This window comes from Canis lupus, chromosome 32, assembly GCF_048164855.1.
Source record: "Canis lupus baileyi chromosome 32, mCanLup2.hap1, whole genome shotgun sequence".
In the NCBI taxonomy this organism is placed as follows: domain Eukaryota; kingdom Metazoa; phylum Chordata; class Mammalia; order Carnivora; family Canidae; genus Canis; species Canis lupus.
The window spans coordinates 27,418,019-27,445,444 of NC_132869.1; the positions used below are offsets into that span (position 1 = coordinate 27,418,019).

Below are 27,426 nucleotides of genomic sequence, written 5' to 3' on the forward strand. Positions count from 1 at the left end.
TCTAGAAATAAACTGCCTTCTCAAATGCAAACCAGTGACATGGTTTCTCAGAGCCAGATGAGGTGTTTATTAGTTTATGGAGAATTGAAATATCTATCAGTAACAAAATTATAATTAACTTATTTGATATTAATGATGAGTGCTTGAAATGTCAAATAATATTAAATTAGTGTCAGTGATTATGTGGAGTAAGTGAAGGTCAGGTATTACGTGTATTACGTGTTGTTTTAACTTCTGCTGTGTCATCTCTATGTATAATTGTGATATTTTGGGGTACATACTTTTAAAAGTAAAACATAATTTTAAGGTAAAACTGTAACTGACATATACTAGAAAATAGTCAAACTAGAAAATTCAGGGCAATTGCTTTTCTGTATCCCCTGACCTTTCCTAAATACTTCATTTTTTAAGATTTTGATAGTTATCTTTCCTGGATCTGACAGATTAAAAATAAGAAAGAGGGATGTTCTCTTAGAAAAACCAAACAAACAATAGATAAGCTGCTATTTTCGAGAGTAAATTTGAAAGAGTTTGGTAGGAAATATGATTGAAGAGATTTTAGACTGTTTTGGTTCTCCTAACAGTTCTAAATATTAACATCTACTGATCCTCTAAAACCTGTTCTTCCTCTTGGGAATGAAGAAACATCAAGAAAAACTTCTTAGTGGACTGAATGAAAGGCCCTGCTTAAAAGTAAAATTGTCTTTCACTAGAAATATGAGCTGAAAGGGAGGGTTTATAAGTATTATAGGAAAACAGTGAAGAAATGAATCTGCTGACTTTTTCTACATTCGTTCAAGAGCTACCAAAACATGGGGCCTTTTGTTTACAGAATATTGTTGTTGTTGAACTAGTAAAGTAATACAGCTGGTTTGAGAGAGATCATACGAATGCAGTATTTTCTTTTAACCTAGTGTGTTAATTACAGGTAGAATCTTATACAGTTTTGTTCACTGTTAAATAAATGTAACCTATTCACTTATCTCTAAGTAGATATATTTGGACTGCACACAAAACTTGAAGAACAGAATCAGGCAGTCAGTGGTAATAGAGGGTATGAAGGAGAAACAGTGAAGTTTTAACAATATAAACAGACTCATATAGACAGTTAGAAAACTGAAATCAGCCACATGCTCATGAGGTAATGTCTGATAGTCTTTAGTTGAGATCTGTGTGGGCACAGCAGGAAGTTGAGGAGTGGGAGAAGCAAACTGATCTGAGCATTTGTGATTGTGTAGATGTATTATGATTAGTGTCAGGTTGTGGGTAGGCAGACAAGGGTTGGGGAGGATTAGGCCTGACAACAGAGAAGGTGCAGTAGTCACTTGACACTTTGTAGCCCTTACTACTCCTTTGGATGTAGCTTTCTCTTTTGAGAGAATAGGTCAATTAGTGTTATGCATTGCTTAGGATCTTTGTAAAGTAATACTTGCCATTTCTGTGCCGATCTTGTTTACTATGTCTTTATCCTTCTAGAGCAAGATTTGAATGAACTGTTGGTATTGTGAAGAGGCTTCGGTTTAGTGGTCCCTCCCCCTTCTCTTTTTATTCTTTACTTTTACCTTTACCCTCAGTTTCTTGCTAGGAGGACATTCACCCTACTTAACTTACTTGCTGGGAGTGTTCTTAATCACTGACTGGAAAAAGATAGGAAATTTACTCATCTTCATAGTATGTTGATAATCCAGTCCACTTGCCAAGTCTTAGCCAAAATAGGGAAGGGATTATAAATTCATAGTCTTACAATATTTTTAACCTTATTACCCAAGTTGAAGGACATACATGTATTTGTCAACTCAGGCTAGAATTTGCATAGGTACATGATCTAGAAGAAGAAAGGAGCTCTTTTTCAACTTCCCATAGCTTCTCCTGTGCCATCATCCCCTTTCCCTTTTAGCATTCAGAGTTCCTTTTGTTTCTGTTACCCTTGAGCCTGGAGGTCCATTGGAAGTTCAGAGACCACAATGGTTCCTTTGAGGACTGCTGGGTGACCTGGGCGTCTAAAGAATGCATTTCCCTAGTTTTCTTCATCTTTAGCTCCTCAGTTTCCAGTATTGAACAATTCTTGTATATAAATACATATATGGCATCATGCTACTATTTTCTTTTTTAAATTATTTTCTTTAATCACATTTTTAAAATGACAGCTATACTAAACACTAAGCAAAGACTTGTATTTAAATCACTTAAGAGGGATCCCTGGGTGGCTCAGCAGTTTAGCGCCTGCCTTTGGCCGGGGGTGTGGTCCTGAGATCTAGTCCCACGTTGGGATCCCTGTGTGGAGCCTGCTTCTCCCTCTGCCTGTATCTCTGCTTCTCTGTGTATCTCTCATGAATACATAAATAAAATCTTTAAAAAAAATAAAATCACTTAAGAGGGGCAGGGTGGCTAGATGTCTCAGTTAGCATCTGCCTTCGGCTCAGGTCACGATCCCAGGGTCCTGGGTTTGAGCCCTACATCTGGCTCCTTGCTCAACAGGGAGCCTGCTTCTCCATCTCCCTCTGCCTACCACCCCCTCCCCCTGCTTGTGCTCCCTCTCTCTCTGTCAAATAAATTAATAAAATCTTTTTAAAACACTAAATTAAGATACAAAGAAGCAGTTCTGTTTTTGTAATCTACTCTAGAGTAGATTGTGATCGAGTGAAGTGTTTTACTTAGGATTTTTCAAAATGCTTTTGGGGAATAATCTTAATTACTGATGAGTAGACATGGAATCTATACTCTTTGATTTCTTTTCCAACTTAGTAAATGGACCTTCCCTAAAATCATATTTCTAATTTTTTTGTAAATGAAATTATTATAAGGCAAAGCTAGCTCATCATTCATCTTGAATAATCACACACCCTTTGTTATCTTGGATAGTGTTTGTATTATTAGAGTTTCAGTTTAATGTTTGCTATTTACAGTTTAGAAACAGAACAGACAAGTTTGTACCTAGAACCCTTAATCTTTTCAGTGGTGTGATTATATGTTTTATGATTTTAAAGTTTCTTTCTCTCTAAAATCTAGATAATGGAAGAGAGCTAGACCTTAATATAGAAATGAATTTTTGTTCATCTTGTAGCATGATCTTATGCCTGATTTTAAAAAACTGATTATAGATTTTAAATATATGGTCACTACAATTTTTACAATCCAAAGTACACAGTATTTTCTTAGTGCTGAATAGGTCTTCATACTGAAAATTTTACCGGTTTGAAATTTTTAACTTATTAGAGATTCTATTTTTCTAGATTGCAATTGGAGTACTTTTATAATATAACATGAAACAGTGTTTTGACCAAACTTTAGAAAGATAAAATATAGTTCCTCTTTATACAGCAGGCATTGCCAGTAGACCTGAGCAACAATGGTATCAGAAGTCATGGAAGTGGTGGTTTTCATGGAGCATCTGCATTTGACCCCTGCTGCCCTGTTTCTTCTTCCCGAGCTGCAATCTTTGGCCATCAGGCTGCTGCTGCTGCCCCGAGTCAGCCATTATCAATAGATGGTTATGGATCCAGCATGGTTGCGCAGCCCCAGCCTCAGCCCCCTCCACAAGCCTCACTGTCATCATGTCGACATTATATGCCACCTCCTTGTAAGTATAAATTTAACAGGCAAAGAACTTAGAGGCATATAAATGAAGCATTTGTACATTCCTCTATGAAATAACCTTTCAATAATACTAATTCATAAATTTTTAGTGTTTTCTTGACCTTAGAGCAGGGTGTATTTTGTCCATTTCATCCTCTCTTCACCCCACATTCCCCAAACAGCCTTCTAAGGTAAAAAGAACAGATGTTATTTAAAAAGGTCAGAAAAATAAAAAGTATGATATTTTCTGTCTTTTACATTTTAACATTTACATTTTAATATATGAAATTGAACTACATTGAATGGTACCTTAGATTCCTATGATAGGAAACTTTAAGGGATTGAGATTTATCCTTAGGAGTAACACACAGTTTGAAAGCTTAGTAGTTGTTAGGCACAAACAAATAAATTTTGACTAAGAATTCTGAAGGTCAGCTGAGGCATACGAGAGAATACTTGCACAGAGAGCTTGGCCGGTTGCAAAAAGATTTCTCTGTTCATTTGATGTGGGCAATTAAATAGAGTCAGACATAGTTTTTCTGAAGAAATTGAAATCTTTGAGATCTGTGAGTATCATAGGAAATGAGAAGTGCTCTTAGGCTATGTAACACATATTTACTACTTTGTTACATTATAGGCTAATAAAAAATTAATTAAAAAACTGAATTTTCATACCAGAAGTAAGCTAGGAGGTTGGCAAGGACATTTGCTTTTGTTCTGATTACATGCAAGGGATTGTTTTCAGTTATATATCTCATTAGATATCTTCTTCCATTCCTATAATATAAAAAATCTGAGTCTTACAGATAGAGCTGGAGTCAACCCAGGATTTGTAGAGTGAAACCTGGGTATAATATCATTTACCTTTTCAGTGATACAACTTAAGATATAAAGTATAAGTTAGAAAACAGGTTTTGGAAGAGCTTTCACAAAGCACTGATCAATGGGCAAAATCTTTTCTCTAGGCTGTTTTGTGATACCTATTGATATTTTAATTGATTGTCTTTTATTAGGAACTCAAAATGTGTAGTTTTCTGTCCCCCCCCCACTAATATATTGAAGCAGTTTATAAGTGAGTCCATTTCTTTTTAAATGCCCTAATAAAGAAGTGTTTTAGATTTAAACTTGCTCTACTTTTATTATCAAAGTAACTTGTGTACATTGTAAGAAGTTCAAACTGCAGAATAACATAAAATTAGAAGTTAAAAGCCCTTCTCTCACATTCCACTAATCTGAATATCTTGAAGGTAGCAACTGTTTGTAGCTTATAAAAACCTTCCAGAGCTTTTCTTTCTACACACAAAAGTATATATATGTGTGTGTCTTTTTTATTTTTTTATTTTTATTTATTTTATTTTATTTTATTTTTTTTTATGTGTGTCTTTTTTAAAAAGTGGGATCATAAGTGTATTATTTGCTTCTCTTTGAGTTTTTTCTTTTTTAAAAAAGTTTTAATAGTACATCTTAGATTTTTTTTCCATATTAGCCATAAAAATCTACGTGGTTATTCTCGATACCCTCATAATATTGTGTTGTGTATTAAATCATTTCTCTGTTGAGATTACATTGTAGTTTTTTAGTCTGTCTCTTGGGTAGCTTCCTAGGAGTGAGATTTCTGGGTCAAAGTAACATGTTGAACTTTTAGGAAGCAATATCAAATTTTGTTTTGTTTTGTTTTGTTTGTTTTAATGGCAAGAACACAAAAAATAGAGAAGGAAGAGAGAGATGGCTTATGGGAATGCAGAATGTCACCTTTCTGTAGTGGTTAGCAATCTATTTTGTTTAGAAACTACAGTGAATTATAACAAAGGCTGAACTTTTCACCACACACACACAAAGCTGTGTGAGGTAATGGATGTGTTAATGAACCTGGTTGTGGTAATCATTTCACAAAGTTATATGTATGTCAAATTGTCATCTTGTATACTTTCAATAATATATAATTGTATTTGTTAATTATACTTCAATAAAGCTGAAAAAAATGATTGCTGAAGAGTTAAACTTAAATTGATTCATTCTGAAACAAAACTTTAAAATTTTGTAATATTTGTCAGTATTATTTCTTGATTATGGTTATAGAAATAGAAAACTTCGAATTGAAACTGGAAAAAAAATGCTCTGAATTTGAGGAAGGATAGTTAACAGTGGTAAAACATAGTGACTTCTCTCTTTATAACCAAGTACTGAGTTTTCTTGGAGTAAAGTCTTGATTTGAAAACATGACGTTTAGAAAATCACTTAAAAATTGTCTCAGAGTTTATATTGAGCTTAATGAAAATTTCCTTTAAATACATGCTAGCAAGGTATCCTTTGAAAATATGGCTGAATGAGTTCATGGTTACATAACTTTCACCCCTGCTGAATCAGAAGTGACTAAAATTGAAGGAAATTCTTCTGACCTGAAACCAGAGAATGGCCATTCCTCTGTACCATACTCCAAGAAAGTCTTCCAAATACAATGAAATTGGGACTGGGACTGAAATCCAAGGAGGAGACAACATATTTTGTCTCCTTGAACAGATGCATGTCTCTTAAAGTAAGAGAGATGTGTATTCCTCGGAGAGACTTTTCAGCGGCTGCTTTGAATCCAAGAATGAAGAAATAGGGGAAGCCATCTTTATTCAGGCTGATTTCCACTGCAAGTTCTTGGCAAATATGCCACTTCATCTTCTTAATGTAGCGCAGGAAAAATGACACAGTGCAGGGAGAGAGAAGAGCAGCAATAAAGGAGTATCTTTGCAGTCTTGGCCAAAAGAACTTGCAAGTTCCTTTCTTCTCTATGGTGGTCTGTAATGAGTAATCATAAACAAAAGCAAGATTTATGTATTTATAAAAGTGTAACTACTGCATTTGACTCCACAAAAGCAAAAAACTTGTATATGGTAAAATAAAATTAACAAAAGACAATTTGGAAAAATGTTTATACCTTATAATGACATACCTTCCATGTATACAAAGAATACCTACAAACCAATGAGAAAAACATGAACAATGGCCTAAGAATATGAATGGGCAATTCTGGGAAGAAATATAAGTAGTTAATAAATAGAAGATTTTTTCAGATTGGCATTTAATAAGTTTAGTTATAGTATAGGGTAAATCAGGCACTCTTGTATACTATTCACAGAAATATGAATTATGGTAACCTTTTGGGAAGAGTATTTTGTCAACTGACATCTGAGTTTAAATGATTTTCTCAGACTAAGAACTGCTTCTAGGAATTTATGCCGCAGAAGCTGTCCATGAGTGATATATGTGTGTGCACTCATATGCATGTCTGTATGAAAGAGTGAGCAAAAGAGGCATTATTATATACACAGGTGTTTAGTGCGGCATTTGGATTGTTTCCCATTTTTATCAATGGTGATTTCTTTAATAAATTTTGGTACATTTCTGTAATAGAATATTGTGAAGCTGTGAATGAAATAAAACTGTATGTATTGACATAAAAAGATAACCTAAGATTAATCAAAGAAGAAAGCAGGTTGCAAAGCAGAATTGAACAGACTCAAGTATTAATAAAGTATTCATAAAAATTAAAAGTGTACTAATATGTTTGTTTAGAAGAAAGGAATTTATAACAGCAATGTATGCTCAACAGCATGGTGCCTATATATTTTTTTTTTTTACAGATGCTTCTTTGACAAGACCGCTTCATCATCAAGCCTCTGCCTGTCCCCACTCTCATGGAAACCCTCCTCCTCAGACTCAGCCTCCACCTCAAGTGGATTATGTTATTCCTCATCCTGTACATGCTTTCCATTCTCAGATATCTTCTCATGCAACATCTCACCCCGTGGCACCGCCACCCCCAACTCATTTAGCCAGTACAGCCGCACCGATCCCTCAGCATCTTCCTCCCACACACCAGCCAATTTCACACCATATTCCAGCCACGGCACCCCCAGCACAGAGACTGCATCCTCATGAAGTGATGCAGAGGATGGAAGTTCAAAGGAGGAGGATGATGCAGCATCCAACGTATGTATTATGTTTTCTAAAAGATGATCACGCTGTTCCTTTTCCTTCTATTTCTGTTGGTTTTTAAAACTAAAAGTCTTTAGGAGTGATGTGACCATACTAAATCTTCAGTTCGCTAGAAAATTCTTTACTGAGTTGTCCTGAGTTGTAAGTCTCACAAAACAAGTTCATATCACGTTATTTAAAGAAACCATTTTCAGAATATGACCCAGGGTCATTTATTTTTGTAAGCCAGTCTTGTTCATCAGATTCTTCAATATCCCATAGTAAAGATAAATGTTAAAATTGATGATCCTGGGCAGCCCCGGTGGCACAGCGGTTTAGCGCCGCCTGCAGCCTGGGGTGTGGTCCTGGAGACCAGGGATCAAGTCCCATGTCGGGCTCCCTGTGTGGAGCCTGTTTCTCCCTCTGCCTGTGTCTCTGCCTCTCTCTCTCTCTGAATAAATAAATAAATAAATCTTAAAAAAAAAAAATTAAAAAAAAAAATGATGATCCTGGGCAACAACAGATAAAGTTGTCAAAGATTTAATATATGTTACCAGCCAGAGGGAAAAAGAGTCCTAGTAGAATTTTCAACAACTGACAATGAAAAAATAGCCTTCACTCAGTTTGTTTACAAGCTTATGTATTAAAATATTCTCCAAATATCATGAAAAGACTATAATTGAACTTTCTGAAAATTTAGGATATTTTTCTTTTTTTTTTCTTTTCTTTTCTTCTTTTCTTTCTCTCCTTTTCTCTTCTTTTCCTTTCTCTCTCTGTCTTTTCTTTTTTCTTTTCTTTCTTTTCTTTTTTCTTTTTTCTTTCTTTTCTTTTCTTTTCTTTTCTTTTCTCTTCTTTCTTTCTTTCTTTCTTTCTTTTCTTTCTTTTCTTTCTTTCTTTCTTTTCTTTTCTTTTCTTTTCTTTTCTTTTCTTTTCTTTTCTTTTCTTTTCTTTTCTTTTCTTTTCTTTTCTTTTCTTTTCTTTTCTTTCTTTCTTTTCTTCATGAGAGATACAGAAAGAGAGAGAGGCAGAGACATAGGCAGAGGGAGAATCAGGCTCCTCACAGGGAGCCCGATGTGGGACTCGATCCCGGAACCCCGGGATCACGCCCTGAGCTGAAGGCAGATGCTCAACTGCTGAGCCACCTAAGTGTCCCCAGGATGTGATTTTTCTAATTAATGGTAGCATACTCTGTTAGTCTAATTCTGCTCGTGTATTTTTGTAAATAGAGTTTTATAGGTAAACAGCTACACTTGTATTGTCTGTGTTGTCTTTCACACCACAAAGACTAAATTGAGTAGTTGCAGTAGAGGCCATACAGCCTAAAGAGCCAACAATATTACCATTTAGCCCCTTTCAGAATGTGTTTGCAGAACTCTTGATCTAATTAATGATCTAGCACACGGGTAACTTGTTCCTTTAGTTATGTAAGATTATTTTGAGAATCTCTGGCTATAACTGGCATTCTAGTATAGTAATTCCTTATATGGAAAATTGGCGTTTAAAATTCATATCTTCCAGTATCTAGAAAATTCCTGTTTTAAATTATTAAGCTTAAACATGCAAAATCTGTAAATACGTTAGAAATTGATAGAAAACAGGAGTTAGACTGTAAGAATGAATCTATGGAATAGTTTGTTTTTTAAGTGCCATTTGTTTAGAACTTTATGACTATTTACATTTATAAATTTGGCTGACTTTAGACTAAAAAGAGAAAATACAATAATATGAGATGCAGAATAAGGAGTGTAAATGTAGCTAATACCAGTTTCCCAGATATGTTAAATGTACTTGCATGTATTTGAAAAAAAATGCATAAAGTTAAAAGGTTTTTCTCTTAAAATCATGTATTTTAAGAGATGTATTAAAATGGATGTCATTACAATATAAAACCAAGACAAAATATTTTTCTCCCTTATATGTTTACATAAAATAACTTCTTTGAACCTGCAGCATTTGCTGGGGTGTTTAATTTTTAGAATTTTGTTCCCAATAATTTCCTGTTACTATATTTAAAATATCTGCTCTAAAGAAGGTATAAAGAAGATAATGTTAAAATTGCCTTTTTCCTTGGATGATATTTGAATTGGAGGCATTGTAAAAAAATGAGCACTGAGAATTTGTGGAGTTATGGTTTATTGATTTACTTATTAATCATTACATAATTTTACATTATGCTTTTCATAATTTATTATATAAGTAATTTTATTACTAATTTATAGTTTATAATATTAATATTAGATTGTTTTTTCTACATTAAGAAATAACCAATTATTCAATTATTTCCAGTGGTCTTTTTGTGTTCTGTGTTTCCAGGCGGGCACATGAACGGCCCCCACCCCATCCACATAGGATGCACCCAAATTATGGTCATGGGCATCATATTCATGTGCCTCAGACTATGTCCTCACATCCTCGACAGGCTCCAGAGAGATCTGCCTGGTCAGTATCTTGTTTATTTCAAAGTTATGCTCAGCAGTCTGTGTTAGAGCTGTCAGAACAGATGCTTTATAGTGGACATACAGAACAGTGATGTGGAGAAACTGAATTCTTTCTTATCTGTGAGACACTGTCTCTGGCAAGTTATAAAAGCTTGAAGTGGAAAGAGGAACGTGAGTTCTGGGACAGAGAACCATGTCAAACAGGAGTAGAGCTTTTCTGTTGGTTTTCAGGGGTATCTGCCATCAAAGTTAACTCCCTAAATGGATCTTACTCTCACAACTTCCTTATCTACTACCCCACCTTTGTACTCAAATCTGCTTTACCACTTCTAACCCCTGTTTATTGACAAGGGAAATTGAGCCTGTGTCCTAGGTGTGTGGTCTTTTTTAGAGAAATGGAAGCAGATTTGCATTAATTTTTCTTTCTGAATCCATTGTCTGTAGGCAGTCATTGAGACCTTGGTCCACAACAAGGATATTTGAGGAAAAACACAAAAATAAGAATAAGTAAATAAAAATTTGGCATTTACCAATTTTATTCTTTATAAAATTTTGTTCGCCGTTGCTTTATAAGGTACAGAAGCTTTTTTTCTGCTAATTATCTTGCTGCCAACAACCCAGAGACACTGTCTAATAAACAAAAGCCCTGGGAGCATCTGTAACGTTCATATAAACCAGAAAACTATTTTATATGTTCCTCAAGTAGATTCCGACTTTTAGAATGGAAGGAACCATTAAGGGTCATTCATTATATTTCCTTCCTTTGTAGGATGTGAAACTTGAGTGCAAATGCTTTGCTTTTTATGATCACAAAATTGAATTTTTGAGTTTTAATTGCTGAAATGAATTTGAAATTATTAATTAAATCTTTGGGGCTAAATTCTCTTTTTCTGAGCTGTGTCAGTTAAGAAGCTTTATATTACTTTAAAAAATGTAAATATACTCTCCCATTTCTGTTGACAATAAAGATACTCTAAGGACATCTGAAAGGTAAAGTGTTCTCGTCCTTTGTCAGGGAACTGGGAATTGAAGCTGGAGTGACTGCAGCTACTTATACACCTGGAGCACTGCATCCTCACTTGGCCCATTACCATGCACCACCACGACTTCATCACTTACAATTAGGAGCTCTTCCTTTAATGGTAAAGTAGAAAAATTTCAAAATTCTGACATACTCCCTTTCTAAAAGTATTCTTCCTGTTCCAAGTGAAATATCTTATTGGAAAATTTTTAAATGTTATTAGTTTTTATGGGTGTTTTAATGGAATATGAGAATTATTATTAGATTGAAATTGTGCTATAAAAAGATTAGATACATTAAAATCTTTATTTGTATTTGCATTGTGAAATGTACTCTTCTTAATATAAAAAATAATTTTTCTTTTATACTAAGATAGTAGTCTTGTTCCACTGTCACTAGAACATAGGCTTTATTTTGTACATTCATCTTTTTATTTTTTTATCTGCAGAAAGATTATACTAACTCTGATTTAAACAGATTCAGATCTTGATACCAATTTGAGTTCTAAAAAACAAGTTCAGCAAAGATAAATTTAATTCACTATTCATAATACCTACTAGTTATAAAAGTGGTACAGGTTAGGGAGTTTCTTTGTCCTGTGGAGGTAAAGACATTGCAGGAGTAGTTTCCGAGATGCTTTATTATTATACCTGAGACTTAGGCTTTGGAATTGAGAATGGTACTCTTACTGTGGTTATAGCATGAAAGGAACTGTTAAACAGCGGAAGCTGTTTTTGATATTTGTAGGTCTGAGGGGTGGGGGTCACTCAGCAATTAGAAATAAAGCTGCCCTCCCAATAAACCAGAACTGAGGAACAAAGGAGACTGAGGGAGGGTTACAGGGCACGTGCAGGTTAAACAATTTGAGGGGCAGGAGTTCCTTTGGTATTTTTTATTTTCCTTAGAGATGCATGTGTAGGAGGGTAGGTTATCTGCTGAGAACTTGGTATTGTTGATTTTGATTGTAAGGAAAGTTATAGATATTTGAATAATAGGCTATTTGAAGGTTAAAAGTTACTGCTTATTTTAAATTCTTTTCTGCATATGAATTGTCTTTTAAAGCTGTAAACTCACTAGAAGTATGTTGTGATTCAGTGGAAGCTGACTAAATAATGGATATTTATAAAGATGAAGAATGGTGCCCTATCTCAGAATCCCCCTTTCCTAATAAGTCTGCTGTTATTACGTACAGTAATTATTTTATAAAGTTGTGCAAACCCTGAGTAAGTAAACATAGAGCCATTATTCTTGCGGTAAATACAGAGTTAGGTTACTATAAGCTTCTGGTCACCGTGTTGATCTGGTCACAACAACCAGTCAGTACATGACCTTGTTTTGATGTCTTATTTCAGTTTTTTGGTTTTTTTTTTTTTTTTAGATTTTATTCATTTATTAGATTTTTAAAATTTTTTTATTCATGAGAAAGAGAGAGAGGCAGAGACACATGCAGAGGGAGAAGCAGGCTCCATGCGGGGAGCCTGACGTGTGACTCCATCCTGGGTTTCCAGGATCATGCCCTGAGCTGAAGGCGGCGCTAAACCGCTGAGCCACCGGGGCTGCCCTCTATTTCAGTTTAAAGACACTTTATTTGATATATTATTGAGTTATTAGCATGGAGCTTGATGGCCCGCAAAACTCGTGCTTGAATGAAGCTTATCTATATATATTTTGTCCATAAGGCATATCACACAGTCTTCTTGCACTTAGGAATACTAGTCACCAACACTTAAGCTTGGTGGCCATTTTAAACAATAAATCATCAGTAAAGAGCGCAAAAATGGAAAACATGGCACTTAAATAGATCACAAAAAAGACTCATGTTTATAGTATGAGTGCTGAATAAGAAGACAGAGCCTTGTTCTACCCTAGCGAGGAACATGTCAGACAATTCCAATTTTGTTGCTGCTGTATATGTGTCCATGAATAATTGAGAGAGCATAGGTATTGATTTTGTAGCTAGAAATAAATTTTATCAAGTAGGCAAATTCATGAATAATGAGGATTGAGTATGCCTAGGAAAAATTAGAAAACACTATTAAAACTTTCACTAACAGAACTAAGCAAAAAAAGGATCAGGGTACCTTTGGTATAGAGGAGGGGAAATAAGTTTTGTTGGAAAATTTTGTGCATTTTTGTTTTGTAATATGGTTTGTTTTTTTTTTTGTAATATGGTTTAATAAAGGTCTCTGAAATTGACAAAATTTACAAAAATTTTTATATGTTTAGGCTACCAAGAGCATCAGTCTTAACTTTGGGTATTTTTTTTTTTTTTTTTTAACTTTGGGTATTTTCTACTTAGGATTCTTTGTGCAAAATAAATCAATAGAAGAAACCTGTTTTCCCATGGAACAGCTTTTTTTTTTTTTTTTTTTTTTTCTGCTTGTATTTTAATAGTTATTCTGTGAGATTATATTTGAAGAGGAGCTTAACCCTTTTATAGAGTGCTTAGTTGGAGTCATGTATACTTATGGAAGTTGAATTTTGTTAGTAGCTGAATGGAGAGAATTGAGTGTCTGAATTATTTAGTGTGTTAAAACTCAAGCCTACTCTTACTTGATTTAGTCTATGTCTTCTATTAAAATAGGTTCCTGACATGGCAGGCTATCCTCATATTCGTTACATTTCATCAGGATTGGATGGAACATCATTCAGAGGTCCTTTCAGGGGCAATTTTGAGGTATGTAATACAAATAATGAAGACATTTGCCATAATATCTTTAATGTAGAGAGAGAATATATGTATTATTAGTATTCACTAATAGGACTGAGTTGAGTAGGACTGTTGCACTGGCTGGGAATCAGAAAGCAGCATAATGTCTGAATTTTTGATACTTCTGCTGGGGGTTATCACAGAAAGGTTTATAAGCAATATTAATCCACTTATTTAAAGATGAGTAAATGAAAATAATATAGAAATTTATTAAATCAATATAAATATCAGATAAAGAGCTATACCATTAAATGTGGGTGGAAAATCTCAACTGCTTTTGACTAAGCTTATTTTTAGAGAAACATTACTGGACAAAAGAAACTTAAGTAATTCAGCACATAGCTAACTATCTTGTTTGAATTTTCAGGAAGAACAAATCATTTGAGTATGATTTGAAGTTTTGTTTCTTCATGTCACTTTGAAAGTTCCTTTGATTCATTTCCCTATTTTTCTATAATGATTTCATCTTCTCCATGCATACATACTGACTTTATATAGTAACATGTAGTAATATGTTGTCCTTATCTGTAAGGATAACTTTGCCATACTACTACAATTGGCTGAGAAAAGAATTATAAACATTTGCCTTACCATATATGGCTTTTGTATTTATATTGCAGGTTTATAAATATGGAACTTTATTGCTTTTACAGTATTAACAGTGTTCACAAAATAATCATCCTGGCTTTTGATACTAATCTTTACCTTCAGGAACTGATTCATTTGGAAGAAAGATTAGGAAATGTGAATCGTGGCGCATCCCAGGGGACAATTGAAAGATGTACATATCCACATAAATACAAAAAGGTAAGAATTTATCCTATGAAATGTCTATTTTATTATTAAATTGCATAAAATTTAATATTATGGACCTTTTTTGAGATTGTGGAGTCTAGCAACTACATTATTTATTACCAAAACAATACATAGTTCTTTTAAATTATTGAAGGTCTAAAAATACATCCTTGAAGTTACTTTACCCTGCTGACCCAAGTCTTCCCTCCAAGAGTAAAAATCATAGTTAACACTTTTTTAGGTAAGCTTTACTATAATATGCATAAAATGCATATTTTTATGCATTTACAGTAATGTCACTATGTATGGATTTTTTCTTTCACCTTCGAAAGTAACAAAGGGGTTGATATACACACAGTTTTGCACATTTCCTATTGCTTCTCTTTCAGCATTCACAGGTCACCCATATTCTTTTTAATAGTTTATATAAAATTTCATTATATGGCAGTACTACAGTTTTTTAAAAATATTTTATTTATTTATTCATGAGAGGCACAGAATGAGAGAGAGAAGCAGAGACACAGGCAGAGGGGGAAGCAGGCTCCATGCAGGAAGCCCGACATGGGACTCGATCCCGGGTCTCCAGGATCACACCCTGGGCTGAAGGCAGCCATTAAACCTCTGAGCCCCCCAGGCGTCCCAGCAGTACTATAATTTAACCTCGCCATTTATTTGGACATTTAATCTACATTTCTTATATTCTGCCCTCAATTTCTTATGGAGTAGTATATCTAGAAGTCAAGGAGCAAATCTATAAGTTTCTTTCAATAATGTCTTCTGCTACACAGAGAATGAAAACAACTGTTCTTTGTATTTTTTTGTTTTCTAAGAGTATTAGTGAGGTGTTATCATTGAATTTAAGTCCTTTCAGCTATGTAAGCTAAAGACTATAATTAGCATTAATTTATTTGGATATTTGAAATACTCATTAGTAAAATAAAGTTCATTTACCTGTACTCATGATGGGACAAAAATAGTGTTTATCTTGTGTATCATCCTAATTGTGGATTAAAAATAATAGAAACTAATGAATTCCTGTTACATTTGATTATGCTTTTGATGCTGTTTAAGGGCCTTATAAACAACAGTTGGTGGTAGTCACTTAATTCACCATTAATTCATGACAGCCATACCTGGGAAATAAGTTGTGGGTATGAATGTGTGGTTTTGTTTTGTTTTTGTTTTTCAAATAAACACAGACTTTACTCAGTTGTTCAATAATGTCATCTCTACTAATAAGGTAACAACTGATTGGTTCTCACAGAGGAAACTGCACTGCAAACAAGATGGGGAAGAAGGGACTGAGGAAGACACAGAGGAAAAATGTACTATCTGTTTGTCTATTTTAGAGGAAGGTGAAGATGTGAGGTAACTAGACATTAATTATTTAAAAACCTATTGTCAAAATTGTACAAGAGATTTTATTTGAAAGAGGACTAGAAACCAAATACAGATTACTCCTGGCATACCCTATTACCAATACCTGACAGATAGAATTGCCTTTTTACAGCGAGTGGAAGAATAGAAAGATGAAAGTCTTTGTATTACCAGCAGAGGGGTGGGAATGGGAAGTATACTGCCTCTTTTAGGGGCCCACCAAGATTTGGCCAGGAAAATTTTGTAATCAAATTGTCTTCTTTAAATCTTTCAGAAAGGAGAATTTGGAGGCTTCAGAACTTAAGACAGTTATATTAATGTGTTCTTCAAAGCTTAAAGAAGGCAGTCCTGATTAGCTCCATGCAGTGTGTTTTACAGCATCTTTCATAAATTAGTTGTGTCCTAAAATTTCCTCTCAGCTTATAGGACTATTCTCTTCTTGCAGTTTTGTGATTTGGAAATGTTACTGTGCTAACCCACTGTTAATTTTAGGCATTTTCTTTTTTCTTTTTTTTTCTTCTCTTTTCCTTCTTTTCTTTTTTTCTTTTCTTTCTTTTCTTTTCTCTTTTCTTTTCTTTTTTTTCTTTTTTCTTTTTTCTTTTTTCTTTTCTTGAGAGAGAGAGGGAAAGGGCAGAGGGAGCGAGAGAGAGAATCTCAAACAGGTTCCAGGTTCCATACCCAGCGGGGAGCCCGGCATGGGGCTCAATCCCACAGAGTCTGAGATCATGACTTGAGCTGAAATCAAGAGTCAGACTCTTTTTTTTTTTTTTTAATTTTTTATTGGTGTTCAATTTACTAACATACAGAATAACCCCCAGTGCCCGTCACCCATTCACTCCCACCCCCCGCCCTCCTCCCTTTCTACCACCCCTAGTTTGTTTCCCAGAGTTAGCAGTCTTTACGTTCTGTCTCCCTTTCTGATATTTCCCACACATTTCTTCTCCCTTCCCTTATATTCCCTTTCACTATTATTTATATTCCCCAAATGAATGAGAACATACAATGTTTGTCCTTCTCCGACTGACTTACTTCACTCAGCATAATACCCTCCAGAAGAGTCAGACTCTTGACCTACTGAGACGCCCAGGCGCCCCAGCCATTTTCTTTTTTTTTTCTTTCTCTCTTATTTTTGGCATTTTCTTTTTGTATTTCTTAAATAATTGTTTTATTTTTATTGTTTTTTCTAGTGTAACATCTCATATGAAACAAGTTCTATAAGATAAATAACAGAACCACATGATGAGGGGATCCCTGGGTGGCACAGCGGTTTAGCGCCTGCCTTTGGCCCAGGGCGCGATCCTGGAGACACGGGATCGAATCCTACGTCGGGCTCCCGGTGCATGGAGCCTGCTTCTCCCTCTGCCTATGTCTCTGCCTCTCTCTCTCTCTCTCACTGTGTGCCTATCATAAAAAAAAAAAAAGAACCACATGATGATTTTGTTTCTCTAATATATAAGGATAACTTTTTTATATTTCTTTAGTTGGCTGAGAGAAAAAAATTATGCACAGTTGGCTACCATATCACATATTAAGGCTATTTCAAACACATTTTTTTAAAAGATTTTATTTATTTGAGAGAGAGTGTGTGTGAGCACACGAGCAAGGAAGAGGGGCAGAAGGAGAGGGAGCAGACTCCAACTGAGCAGGGAGCCCAATGTGGGCCGATCCCAGGACCCTGGGATCATGACTTGAGCTGAAGGCAGACACTTAACCAGCTGAGCCACCCAAGTGCCCCTAGAGGTATTTCAGAACACTGTATTTCTAACAAAGGTTTACAAATATGGAAGGTGTAATTGTTTTTATAGCATTGACAATGCTGTTCATGCAGTAATTGGAACACCTCTTTTTAGCTACTAATTTTGCAAAATATTACAAAGTCTGAAAATGTATGAAAACTCCTAACAGTGAATGGAAGTAGAAATGGACACTTAAGTAGTAACTTCTATCTCACTGTTCATTTAGATTTAATATTATCCTTTATTACCTGGAATTATTATTTCTCAATTTCTAACTGATAATTTGGTGTAGTATAGTGAAATAAACATCTTTTAACCTACTTTTATTTTTTCCATTAATTTTTTATTGAGATATAATTGACATAATATCGTATTAATTTCAATTTATACAACATGGATTGATAATACAGATTTATTCCAAAACAGATTAACCTACCTTTAAAAGAGTAGCATCGTATTAAGTGGATATAATAATATTATTGAAAACAATATTATTAACCTTTAATCATATATGGAAGTTTAATGTATAAAGATCCTCTAGATAAAAAATAATATTGCATATTAAGACATTCCTTAATTAGTATATATTTACTGTAATAGTGCTGATGTTTTTGAGAGATAATTAAATATATTTTTAAAGTGCTGAATAAATGTATAGTGATTTGATATTAAAAATATATTTGCAGCATTATATAACAGGGAACATACTGCCAACCTCATTGTGTTGGCAGCTCAGGTATAGAAACCAAGCTGGAATAATTGCTAGTATAATTGTCATTCTTAAAATTCCTAAGATTTGATGTAATTTGGTTCCATAGCTGTGACAGTTAATTATCGAGGTCATTTATAAATTATATTGCTCAAAGAGTAATTTAATTCAGGTGTAACTCATGAGGTTGTGTATGACTTTGTTTTTTTTTTTTTTTCCCTAGAAGGGAAGGATGCCTAGTAACTTCAAAACACTGGAGAATTATTAGATTTAAAAATAAATACATGTGCAGTTGTCATGAAACTCATTTTTGCAATATTTGCTTTTTGTTTTCTTTGCCTATAATAGACGCCTTCCCTGTATGCACCTGTTCCACCAAGTGTGTGTTGACCAGTGGTTGATTACCAATAAGAAGTGCCCCATATGCAGAGTGGACATTGAGGCCCAGCTGCCAAGTGAAAGTTGACAACATGTTTCAGAACTTTTGCCCTCCCTCTCATTCCCATCCTCCTGGTACTGCAGTCAACCAAAGATGGCGTGACTTACCTGCGCAGATTTGGAAGCCTTGAACTTAAAGTGCGGCTCTGCTATATGGTACAACTAATGCTAGACCTACAGTTTATGTATACAGTTGAGTTTGATGTATTTATAAAAGCTTTTTTTTTTTCTAGATTTGACATTTTTCCTGTATCATTTTACTGTATTTTTGCATGGTTCCTTGTATTGCATTTCTTTGCACATATTATGGGCTTGTGACCCTAAACTTGCAGGCAAGATTAGCTGCTTTAGTAAGTAGAATTTTGTGGTCTTTTTGTTTTTTACATAGTACCAGGTCTTGAGAATTATGAATTTTTTTATCCATTACTAACCTTTAATTTAATCAATCATGTACTTTAGTTTAATGTATAAAGATCCTCTAGAAAATGATAATATTGTGTATTAAGACATTCCTTAATTAGGACAAAATGGCTGCTGTATATTTACAATATGGAGTTCTGAGTTAAATACCATCCTTAATACTGGGAACAGAATACAAACCATATTCAATCAGATGCAGGTGGTATTCACATCACCAGAGTGATCAATAGAAATTTTCTTGGTGTATCCTTTTCCTTTCAGCACAATGCAGATAGAGTTGAATATTGATATCATACATTTAGACTGCTGTTCTGATTGTATTTATCTTTTTCCTACATCGTTTAGAACTTTATTTCCCTGAGTCAGTTTTTGCTGCTGTGAAACAGCTCTGATGAACACTAAATATTAATTTCAATTAGCTGGATTGTACATACTTGCAGATTTAACAAAATTTTAGGGAAATTAAAGAAGACATGTAGAATTTTGTTCAGTCTTCTGCTAAGCACGTATAGTAAGGATATCTGCTTAATATTGATTTTGTAATTAACACATTCAGTCAGGATTTAGAATTGCAGTCATTGGCAGGTATCTCTGCATTCATAGAACTTCTAAAGGTCCCAGGATCACTTTTAAGGGATTTTATTAGTTTAAAGATAAATAAAGTCAGCTGAATCTACATGTCTCTTGTTTTATTTCTCTTTAAACTTGAAAACAGTAAATCTGCAGATACTGTGAGGCACAAATTATACTGTCAACCTACTGTTGCTCTGGTTTTAGACTCCCACTTCATACATTACCAAGAGTCGATCACTGATTTAAAATTTTTAATTTCTATAGTTAAGATTTACTGCATAATATAGAATATAAAGTTAAGTTAACATACTAACATTTCTCCTTTGGAGAAAGTTTTAATCCACTTCAGGATGCATATTATCAAGATACTTTCATATACAGGATAGCCTAATTTTATTTGTCTAAATATGCTTAATATGCCCCAGATTGCAAATGCATCAGTCAGTAACGTCACTGTCTGTATGTGGAAGACATGTTCCCATGGATCATATGTGAAGATGTCAATAAGCTTGCATTAAGCCACCTGCTTTGTAAGTGGATTGATTAATAAATAACTTATATTTCTATTGTCTTTGTGTTTCATAATTAGTTTTATATAAAACAGTATATCAAACATTTTGGAACGCAAAAATAGTGATCTCACTCAAGTTGACATTGCATAATTTTCATATTCATTCAGTTATAGCTACTTTTTTTGTATTAGTATAACACTGTAGTAATTGTCAATATCAACATGCTTCAACATAGTTATGTGTGGAGATGGAGGATGGACTACAGTTATGAAATTTGGATATAAAATAACATTTTTTAAAAAGAATGCTTGATGATTAGGCTGCAGTTGTAGAAGGGCATAGGAGGGAGACAAAGAATGACCATGGCCCATGCCTGCCATCTTACTAGGAAAAAGAGCAAGTAGCTTGTGTTTAAGTAACCTGTGATGGGTATAGGACTTTGCACTGGAAAAGCCAGGGCTGTGCCTAGGGTGGAAGTATAGATGGGGAGAATTCTATACAATGGAGTCCTTTTGATGTTCCCCAAAACACAAGAACAGATTTCTCTATTTTTTAATATTACATCAGATTTAGATGCACGACTACCTGTTGACCTGTTTCATAATTGCTACTGATTTTTTTTATGTAGATAAAGCATTATTACTTTAAAATTTATTTAATACAAGTATTTGTGGCATAAACCTGGATTGTTAATGCAGGAGCTTAGTAAGCTACTGCAATTAGATACAGAAAATGTGATTAGTAATGAACCAAGTACAGAAGAAAATAATATAACTTTTGTGCTTTGTTTTGGTGTCTTCCATATCCTGCTGCATCTTATGTCAAAATGAAAATTCAGTGATAGCTGTCCAAATACTTTAGAACTAAAATTCTTTTGTCAGAAAATCCTTATTTTTATTGTTGTCAATATGCAAGTGATAAACTGATATTTGAAACATTTTTCTTACTCTGGTGACTTTATTTTAAAAGCTGCTAACACACCTCAATCATTTGAACCATAACAATGTGACATACAGAAAACTAGCTCTTTTAAAAATGGTATTTGTAACACTATTATTAAAACACAGACTTTGGACATTTCACTATTAGTTTGTCATAAATGAGAATAGTTTAATTCTGTAGGTAATGCATCCTGATTTCGAACTTACCTTCCAAATCCTCTGGAAACGCAGTGAATTTTTTTACTTTTTCAAGACTTCATGGAGCACCTGGCTGGGTCTGTTGGTAGAGCATGTGACTCTTGTATTTGGGATTGTAAGTTTGAGCCCCATGTTGGGTATAAAGATTACTTAAAAATAAATCTTAAAAAAAAAAAGAATGCATCACAATATTAGATATATTAAGGTTGAAATATCTTCTCTCAGTTATAGATTCAGTCATTTTCTTAAGAATTACAGTTAACTCTTGAACAACACAGGTCCACTTAAACATGGACTTTAAAAAAAAAAACATGAAAAAAAAGAAAAAAAATAAATAAATAAAAACATGGACTTTTTCAGTAAGTACTGTACAGTAAATGTATTTTTATTATATTTAAATTTTTAAAAAAAATTATCCATATGATAGTCTTAACATTTCTTTTTCTAGCTTAGCTACTTTATTGTAATTCAGTATATAATTCATATGATATACAAAACATGTTATGACCATGTAATCTATAAGGCTTCTGGTCAGCAGTAGGTTGTTGTTAGTAGTTATGTTCTGGGGGAGTCAAAAGTTACACATGGATTTTTGCTGTATAGTTGGTGCCCTAACTCCCCTCTATTGTTCAAGGGTCAACTGTATGTCCAAAACAACGATTTCTTCTTTTTTCCTTTTTTTTTTTTTAAGTAGGCTCTGTGCCCAGTATAGAGCCCAATGTGGGACTTGAACTTCTGACCCTGAGATTGAGACCTGAGCTGAGATCAAGAGCCAGTGCTTACCAACTGAGCCATCCAGGCACCCCCACAACTATTTCTAAGAAAAATAAATGTTACCTATTTTGTAGGATCTACTGGGCAAAATTACCTGTCTGTCCTATGTATTCTGAACAAATTCACAGGCCACACCAATGATTTTAGACAAGAGCTTTGAATTGTGCAGCTTTGAACAACTTAAGCTTTCTGAGCCTCATCTTTCTCATCTATAAGACAGAATAGGTTGTTACAGGAATTAAATGAGATAACAAGTGCAAAGAGCTTTGTGTGTAGTATATACTTAAAAGTTCTCCCAGTGCTCACTGCATTCCACCCCACCACCCAAAACAACTCTTGCCCTTGATAGCAAATGGTAGCATAGCATGGTGCTGAACCATAAATCAGTGTTTATCGCTAATCTTTCTCTTACAGAATCCAAGAAGATAATTACTAGATAAGAAAGAACAATTCTCTTCAGCCCTTCTTTGATGGGTTGGAATTTTTCCTCTATTAGAGGAATGGAGGATCCCTAGCACATTTGCCTCTTCCCTTTTGTGTTGTTAAAGTCACAACAGGGACATAGTTGCCCATGAATACCATCCAGTGCTGTGTTTTAGACAGCCATAGCCAGTAGATCAGAATTGGCAAAGGATATGAAATAATTTGTCCTCTCTGATCTAAGGGAAAATTTTATAGAGACATTAACAACTAGAATTTTCTTATTCTCTCCTAATTTCCCTACTCACCAAATTGTGTTATGCAGGGACCTGGTACTCATTGAGGGTCAGTTAAGCACATACCACTGTGCTGCTTATATTGTTCTATTGGCTTCTTCTAGGCTTTTTTTTTAAAAAGATTTTATTCATGAGAGACACACACAGAGAGGCAGAGACACAGGCAGAGGGAGAAGCAGGCTCCATGCAGGGAGCCTGACGTGGGACTCGATCCAGGTCTTCAGGATCACACCCTGGGCTGCAGGCAGCACTAAACCACTGCACCACCGGGACTGCCCTCTTCTAGGCTTATTTTTAGGCTAATAACTATCACTGAGAACATATGGGAGGTATGGGTTTCTAGGAGAAAAATCAATTTGATTAGCCCAAACAAATTGTGTCTCTTTTAATTCTTTATCATCACTACAGAGAATGGACTGGATTCACAAAATACAAATTTTCATTATGGGCTCTGCTGAATCTTGAGTATGAACTGCTAAGTTAGTTTTGCTTTATTTTTTATTTTATTTCATTCATTCATTCATTCATTCATTCATTCATTCGAGACACACAGAGAGAGAGGCAGAGACACAGGTAGGGGCAGGCTCCATGCAGGGAGCCCAATGTGGGACTCAGTCCCGGGTCTCCAGGATCAGGCCCTGGGCTGAAGGCGGCGCTAAACCACTGAGCCGCCTGAGCTGCCCTATTTTTCCATTTTTTAAAAAAAATTGTATTTATTCATGACAGACACAGAGGCAGAAACACAGGCAGAGGGAGGAGAAGCAGGCTCCATGCAGGAGCCCAGTACAGGACTCGATCCCAGAACTCCAGGATCACGTCCTGAGCCGGAGGCAGGCGCTCAACTGCTGAGCCAGCCAGGTGTCCCCAAATCAGTTTTGCTTTAGGTAGTAATATTCAATATATATGTGGGGAGAAAGCTTTGGAAAGTGTAGAATTCTGCATATTGTCATGGATACATTATGCTCTGTAAAGGAAAAATCTGACTTTTTCCACTGCCTGTGTGGCTGGTAGCACAATTTAAGACACTCAGCTTTCCAATCTGACAGTTCAAGGATGATCCAAAGGCCTGCCCCTCGCCTCTTATGTATGTGGAAATTCTTCCATAACATGGGATACTCCAAACTTGCTATCCTAGGGATTGTATTCTTTGGATTTTCAAGAGCTTTTATAAGAGGAGATAAAGGAATCAGAAGAGATGTGGTAAGTCTCCCACCCAAGGCATCCTAACGTGCCTTTAAAAGGAATAAATGTCTTTACTGAACTGCTATCTAGACTACCATACTGTTAGCATTTGCTCAGAGAATAAGTTGTTACGGTATACCTGGTTTCCTAGAACCTAACTATAAGCCACACACTCCCCAGAGGTTTGTATTATCTATTGCTGTGAAATAATTATTTATTTCTAACTCTAAAACTTAGTGGCTGAAATACCAAACATCTTAGTTTCTGTGGGTCCAGAATTTGGAAGCAGCTTAGGTGGTGGTTCTGGCTCGGTCTCTCATGAAGTTACTTACAGTCAAGGTGATAGTGGAGGCCTGCAGTCATCTGAAGCCTTTATTCAGTCTGGATGATCTGCTTCTAAGCTCACTCACATGGCTGTCGATAGCCAGCTTTGGTTCCGTGTTGCCTTTTGGCCAAGAGACCGCTCTTCCCCCTGTCGACAGCCATGTGAGTGAACCATCTTGGACCTAGTCCAGATTCAAGAGGAGGGGAGATAGCTTGTTAATAGAAGTGGTAGCAAAAAAATTATCACCATATTTAACCTACCCTAGTTAGGTAAAAACAAAGCCTATTGCTTTGTTAGAATTAGTACTATAACTTCCTGGGCCTATTTAGTTCCCCCTCCCCCCCAAATCAAAGTTTAGCATATGGAAAAGCGATGTGCACAAAATGATATTTATATTCTCAAGCATAGTCATCAGGGGAATCAGTAGCAAAGTACTTTAACTTCTCTGGGCTGATATTTGACTAAAAGAAACCTACAGGACAGAGATAGCCAGGTATTTCTGTAATTTAGAAGTTCTTTTCTGCAGTATTCTTGATAAATGATTATTGTGATGGTTAATTTTATGTGACAACTTGACTGCGCTATAGAGTGCCTAGACACTTGGTCAAACATTGTTCTGGGTATACCTGTGGAGGTCATTCTAGTTGAGATTAACATTTGAATATCTGTAGACTATAAGGCAGATTGCCATCCTAATGTGGGTGGGCCTGTCCAATCAGTTGAAGGGCTGAATTTAAAACAACAAAAAAACGTTGCCTCCCATGCCTCCCACATTACTCCATGAATAAGGGAGAATTCCTCTTGCCTGATTCATCTTTCCTTGCCTTTAGACTCAACTGAGACATGGGCTTTTCCTGGATCTCTAGCCTACCAGCCTTTGGATTTGGAACTATACTAATGGCTTTTCTGGGTCTCTAGCTTACAGACTGGAGAGTGTAAGACTTGTCAATTTCCATCATTGTGTGAGCCAATACCATATAATCACTTTCTTCTGTGTCTCCCTCCTCCCTCCTTCCATTCTCCACCCCCCACCCCTTTCTCTCGACCCCTAAGGCAATTATCATGCCTCTGGTTATATTCTTCCAGTGATAATGACGTCACTACTTATTGAAGAAGCACATTTCGGGATCCCTGGGTGGCGTAGCGGTTTGGCGCCTGCCTTTGGCGCAGGGCGCGATCCTGGAGACCCAGGATCGGATCCCACATCGGGCTCCCGGTGCATGGAGCCTGCTTCTCCCTCTGCCTGTGTCTCTGCCTCTCTCTCTCTCTCTCTGTGACTATCATAAATAAATAAATAAATAATTAAAAAAAAAAAAAGAAGCACATTTCTTTTATACACAGTTACAATTATTCTTTATTTTTTTGGTAAATGTTCCTATAACTTCGGTCATGAGGTCCTATTCTACACTCTAGAGCAATGCGAAAATAAATTTGGTGTCTTTCTATATGCTACTACCCCTTCAGATAAAGGGACAGCTATTTTGATTTTTTAAGTCTTCCCCAAGTGAACTATCCTTACTACCCATGACTTTGTTTAACCTGGATCTTATGCATCTTAGCTATTCTTGTCACCATTTTCTGGATACTTCTGGTTTATTAATGGTTCTTCAAAGTGTGGTACCTATAAATAATCAGTACCCCAGATGTGATCTGAGCATTTAAAAAATATGGAATTGCCTGAATTCAGCTCATGCGAAGTCTTGGAATGGTGGTATTTTCTAAGGGAGCACAGATTTTCTGAAAGACAAGTGTGCACATAGAAGGAATAACAATGAACTGGAGGGGCTTCTGGGTGGCATGCAACTCTTGATCTTGGTGTCATGAGTTTGAGCCCCACGTTTGGTGTAGAGATTAAAGAAAGATCTTTTTAAAAAATTGGAAAAGGATTAAAAACTGAAGGGAAATGAGACATAATCTTTATTCTATCATCTATGTGAGACTGGGATTAGCTCTCATGTCCAAGTAGGCCTGCACACCCCCAGGTGCAGGTAGTCTAGGATTGAGTCTGTTACTGATAAGTCAACTTGATATTCTGACTGGAACACTCCATTCTGCAGCTCCTCAGGATTCTACCAAAGCTGATAGGATATGATACAAAAATTAGAGTTCCTTACTCTAATTAAGAGTTGTAATTGAGAGAATAGGAAATGCATGTTGTAATTAAGAGAATAGGAAATGCATGAATAATTGAACAGCATAATTTTACAACTCTTGAGTCAATGGTTTATTATCCTTAACAGAATTTGTACCTGTTCTAAGGAGGAATAAATTAGATTTTTATCCTTTCATATATGTTATCTCTATATTTTAAGCACCATGAAGGTAGGGACCCAGCTTTTATGCCTTTTTTCCTGTCCAGTATGTACAGTGCCTTGCTTATAGAACATATTAAGTTTATTTAAAAACAAAGGGTGTGGGATCCCTGGGTGGCACAGCGGTTTGGCGCCTGCCTTTGGCCCAGGGCGCGATCCTGGAGACCCGGGATCGAATCCCACGTCGGGCTCCCGGTGCATGGAGCCTGCTTCTCCCTCTGCCTATGTCTCTGCCTCTGTGTGTGTGTGTGTGTGTGTGTGTGTGTGTGTGACTATCATAAATAAATAAAAATTAAAAAATAAATAAATAAAAACAAAGGGTGTGCCTGGTTGTCTCAAGTCAGGCAATTGACTGCTGGTTTCAGCTCAGGTCATGATCTCAGGGCCATGGAATCGAGCCCCGCGTTGTGCTGGGTTCCATGCTCAGTGGGGAGTCTGCTTGAGAGTCTCTTCCTCTTCCTCTACCCCTGGTCTTCCCTCCTTGTGCCCTCTCTCTCCCTCAAATAAATAAGTCTTTTTTTTTTTTTTCAAATACATAAGTCTTAAAAAAAAAAAAAAAAAACTTGGATAATTCACAAGTCCGGAGGTCTAGATTTTAAAGAATCATTTTAAGTGGAGGCCCACAGAGGCACTAGAAAGGTGTTTGTTTCTACCTCTCCGGGTCATTTTGCTTCTGAGCAAGCTTGCCCTAGACTGGGACATATCAA

General features: G+C 35.5%; 1 protein-coding gene across 10 annotated transcripts in view; it reads left to right on the forward strand.

Annotated features, from left to right (window-relative positions):
* Positions 1-20,330, forward strand: part of RNF111 (ring finger protein 111) — a 94,530-nt gene extending 74,200 nt beyond the window's left edge. For 3 of the 10 annotated variants that reach the window (XM_072808884.1, XM_072808886.1, XM_072808885.1), the window contains exons 7-14: positions 3,322-3,580; positions 7,209-7,557; positions 9,829-9,981; positions 10,996-11,122; positions 13,586-13,678; positions 14,423-14,518; positions 15,747-15,874; positions 18,677-20,330. In XM_072808884.1, coding sequence (XP_072664985.1) covers positions 3,322-3,580; positions 7,209-7,557; positions 9,829-9,981; positions 10,996-11,122; positions 13,586-13,678; positions 14,423-14,518; positions 15,747-15,874; positions 18,677-18,794 — 1,323 coding nt within the window. In that variant the 3' untranslated portion in view covers positions 18,795-20,330. The remainder of the gene's footprint in view (positions 1-3,321; positions 3,581-7,208; positions 7,558-9,828; positions 9,982-10,995; positions 11,123-13,585; positions 13,679-14,422; positions 14,519-15,746; positions 15,875-18,676) is intronic. The other 7 variants (XM_072808889.1, XM_072808891.1, XM_072808890.1 and 4 more) reach the window with 7 other exon arrangements.
* Positions 20,331-27,426: the final 7,096 nt, after the last annotated feature.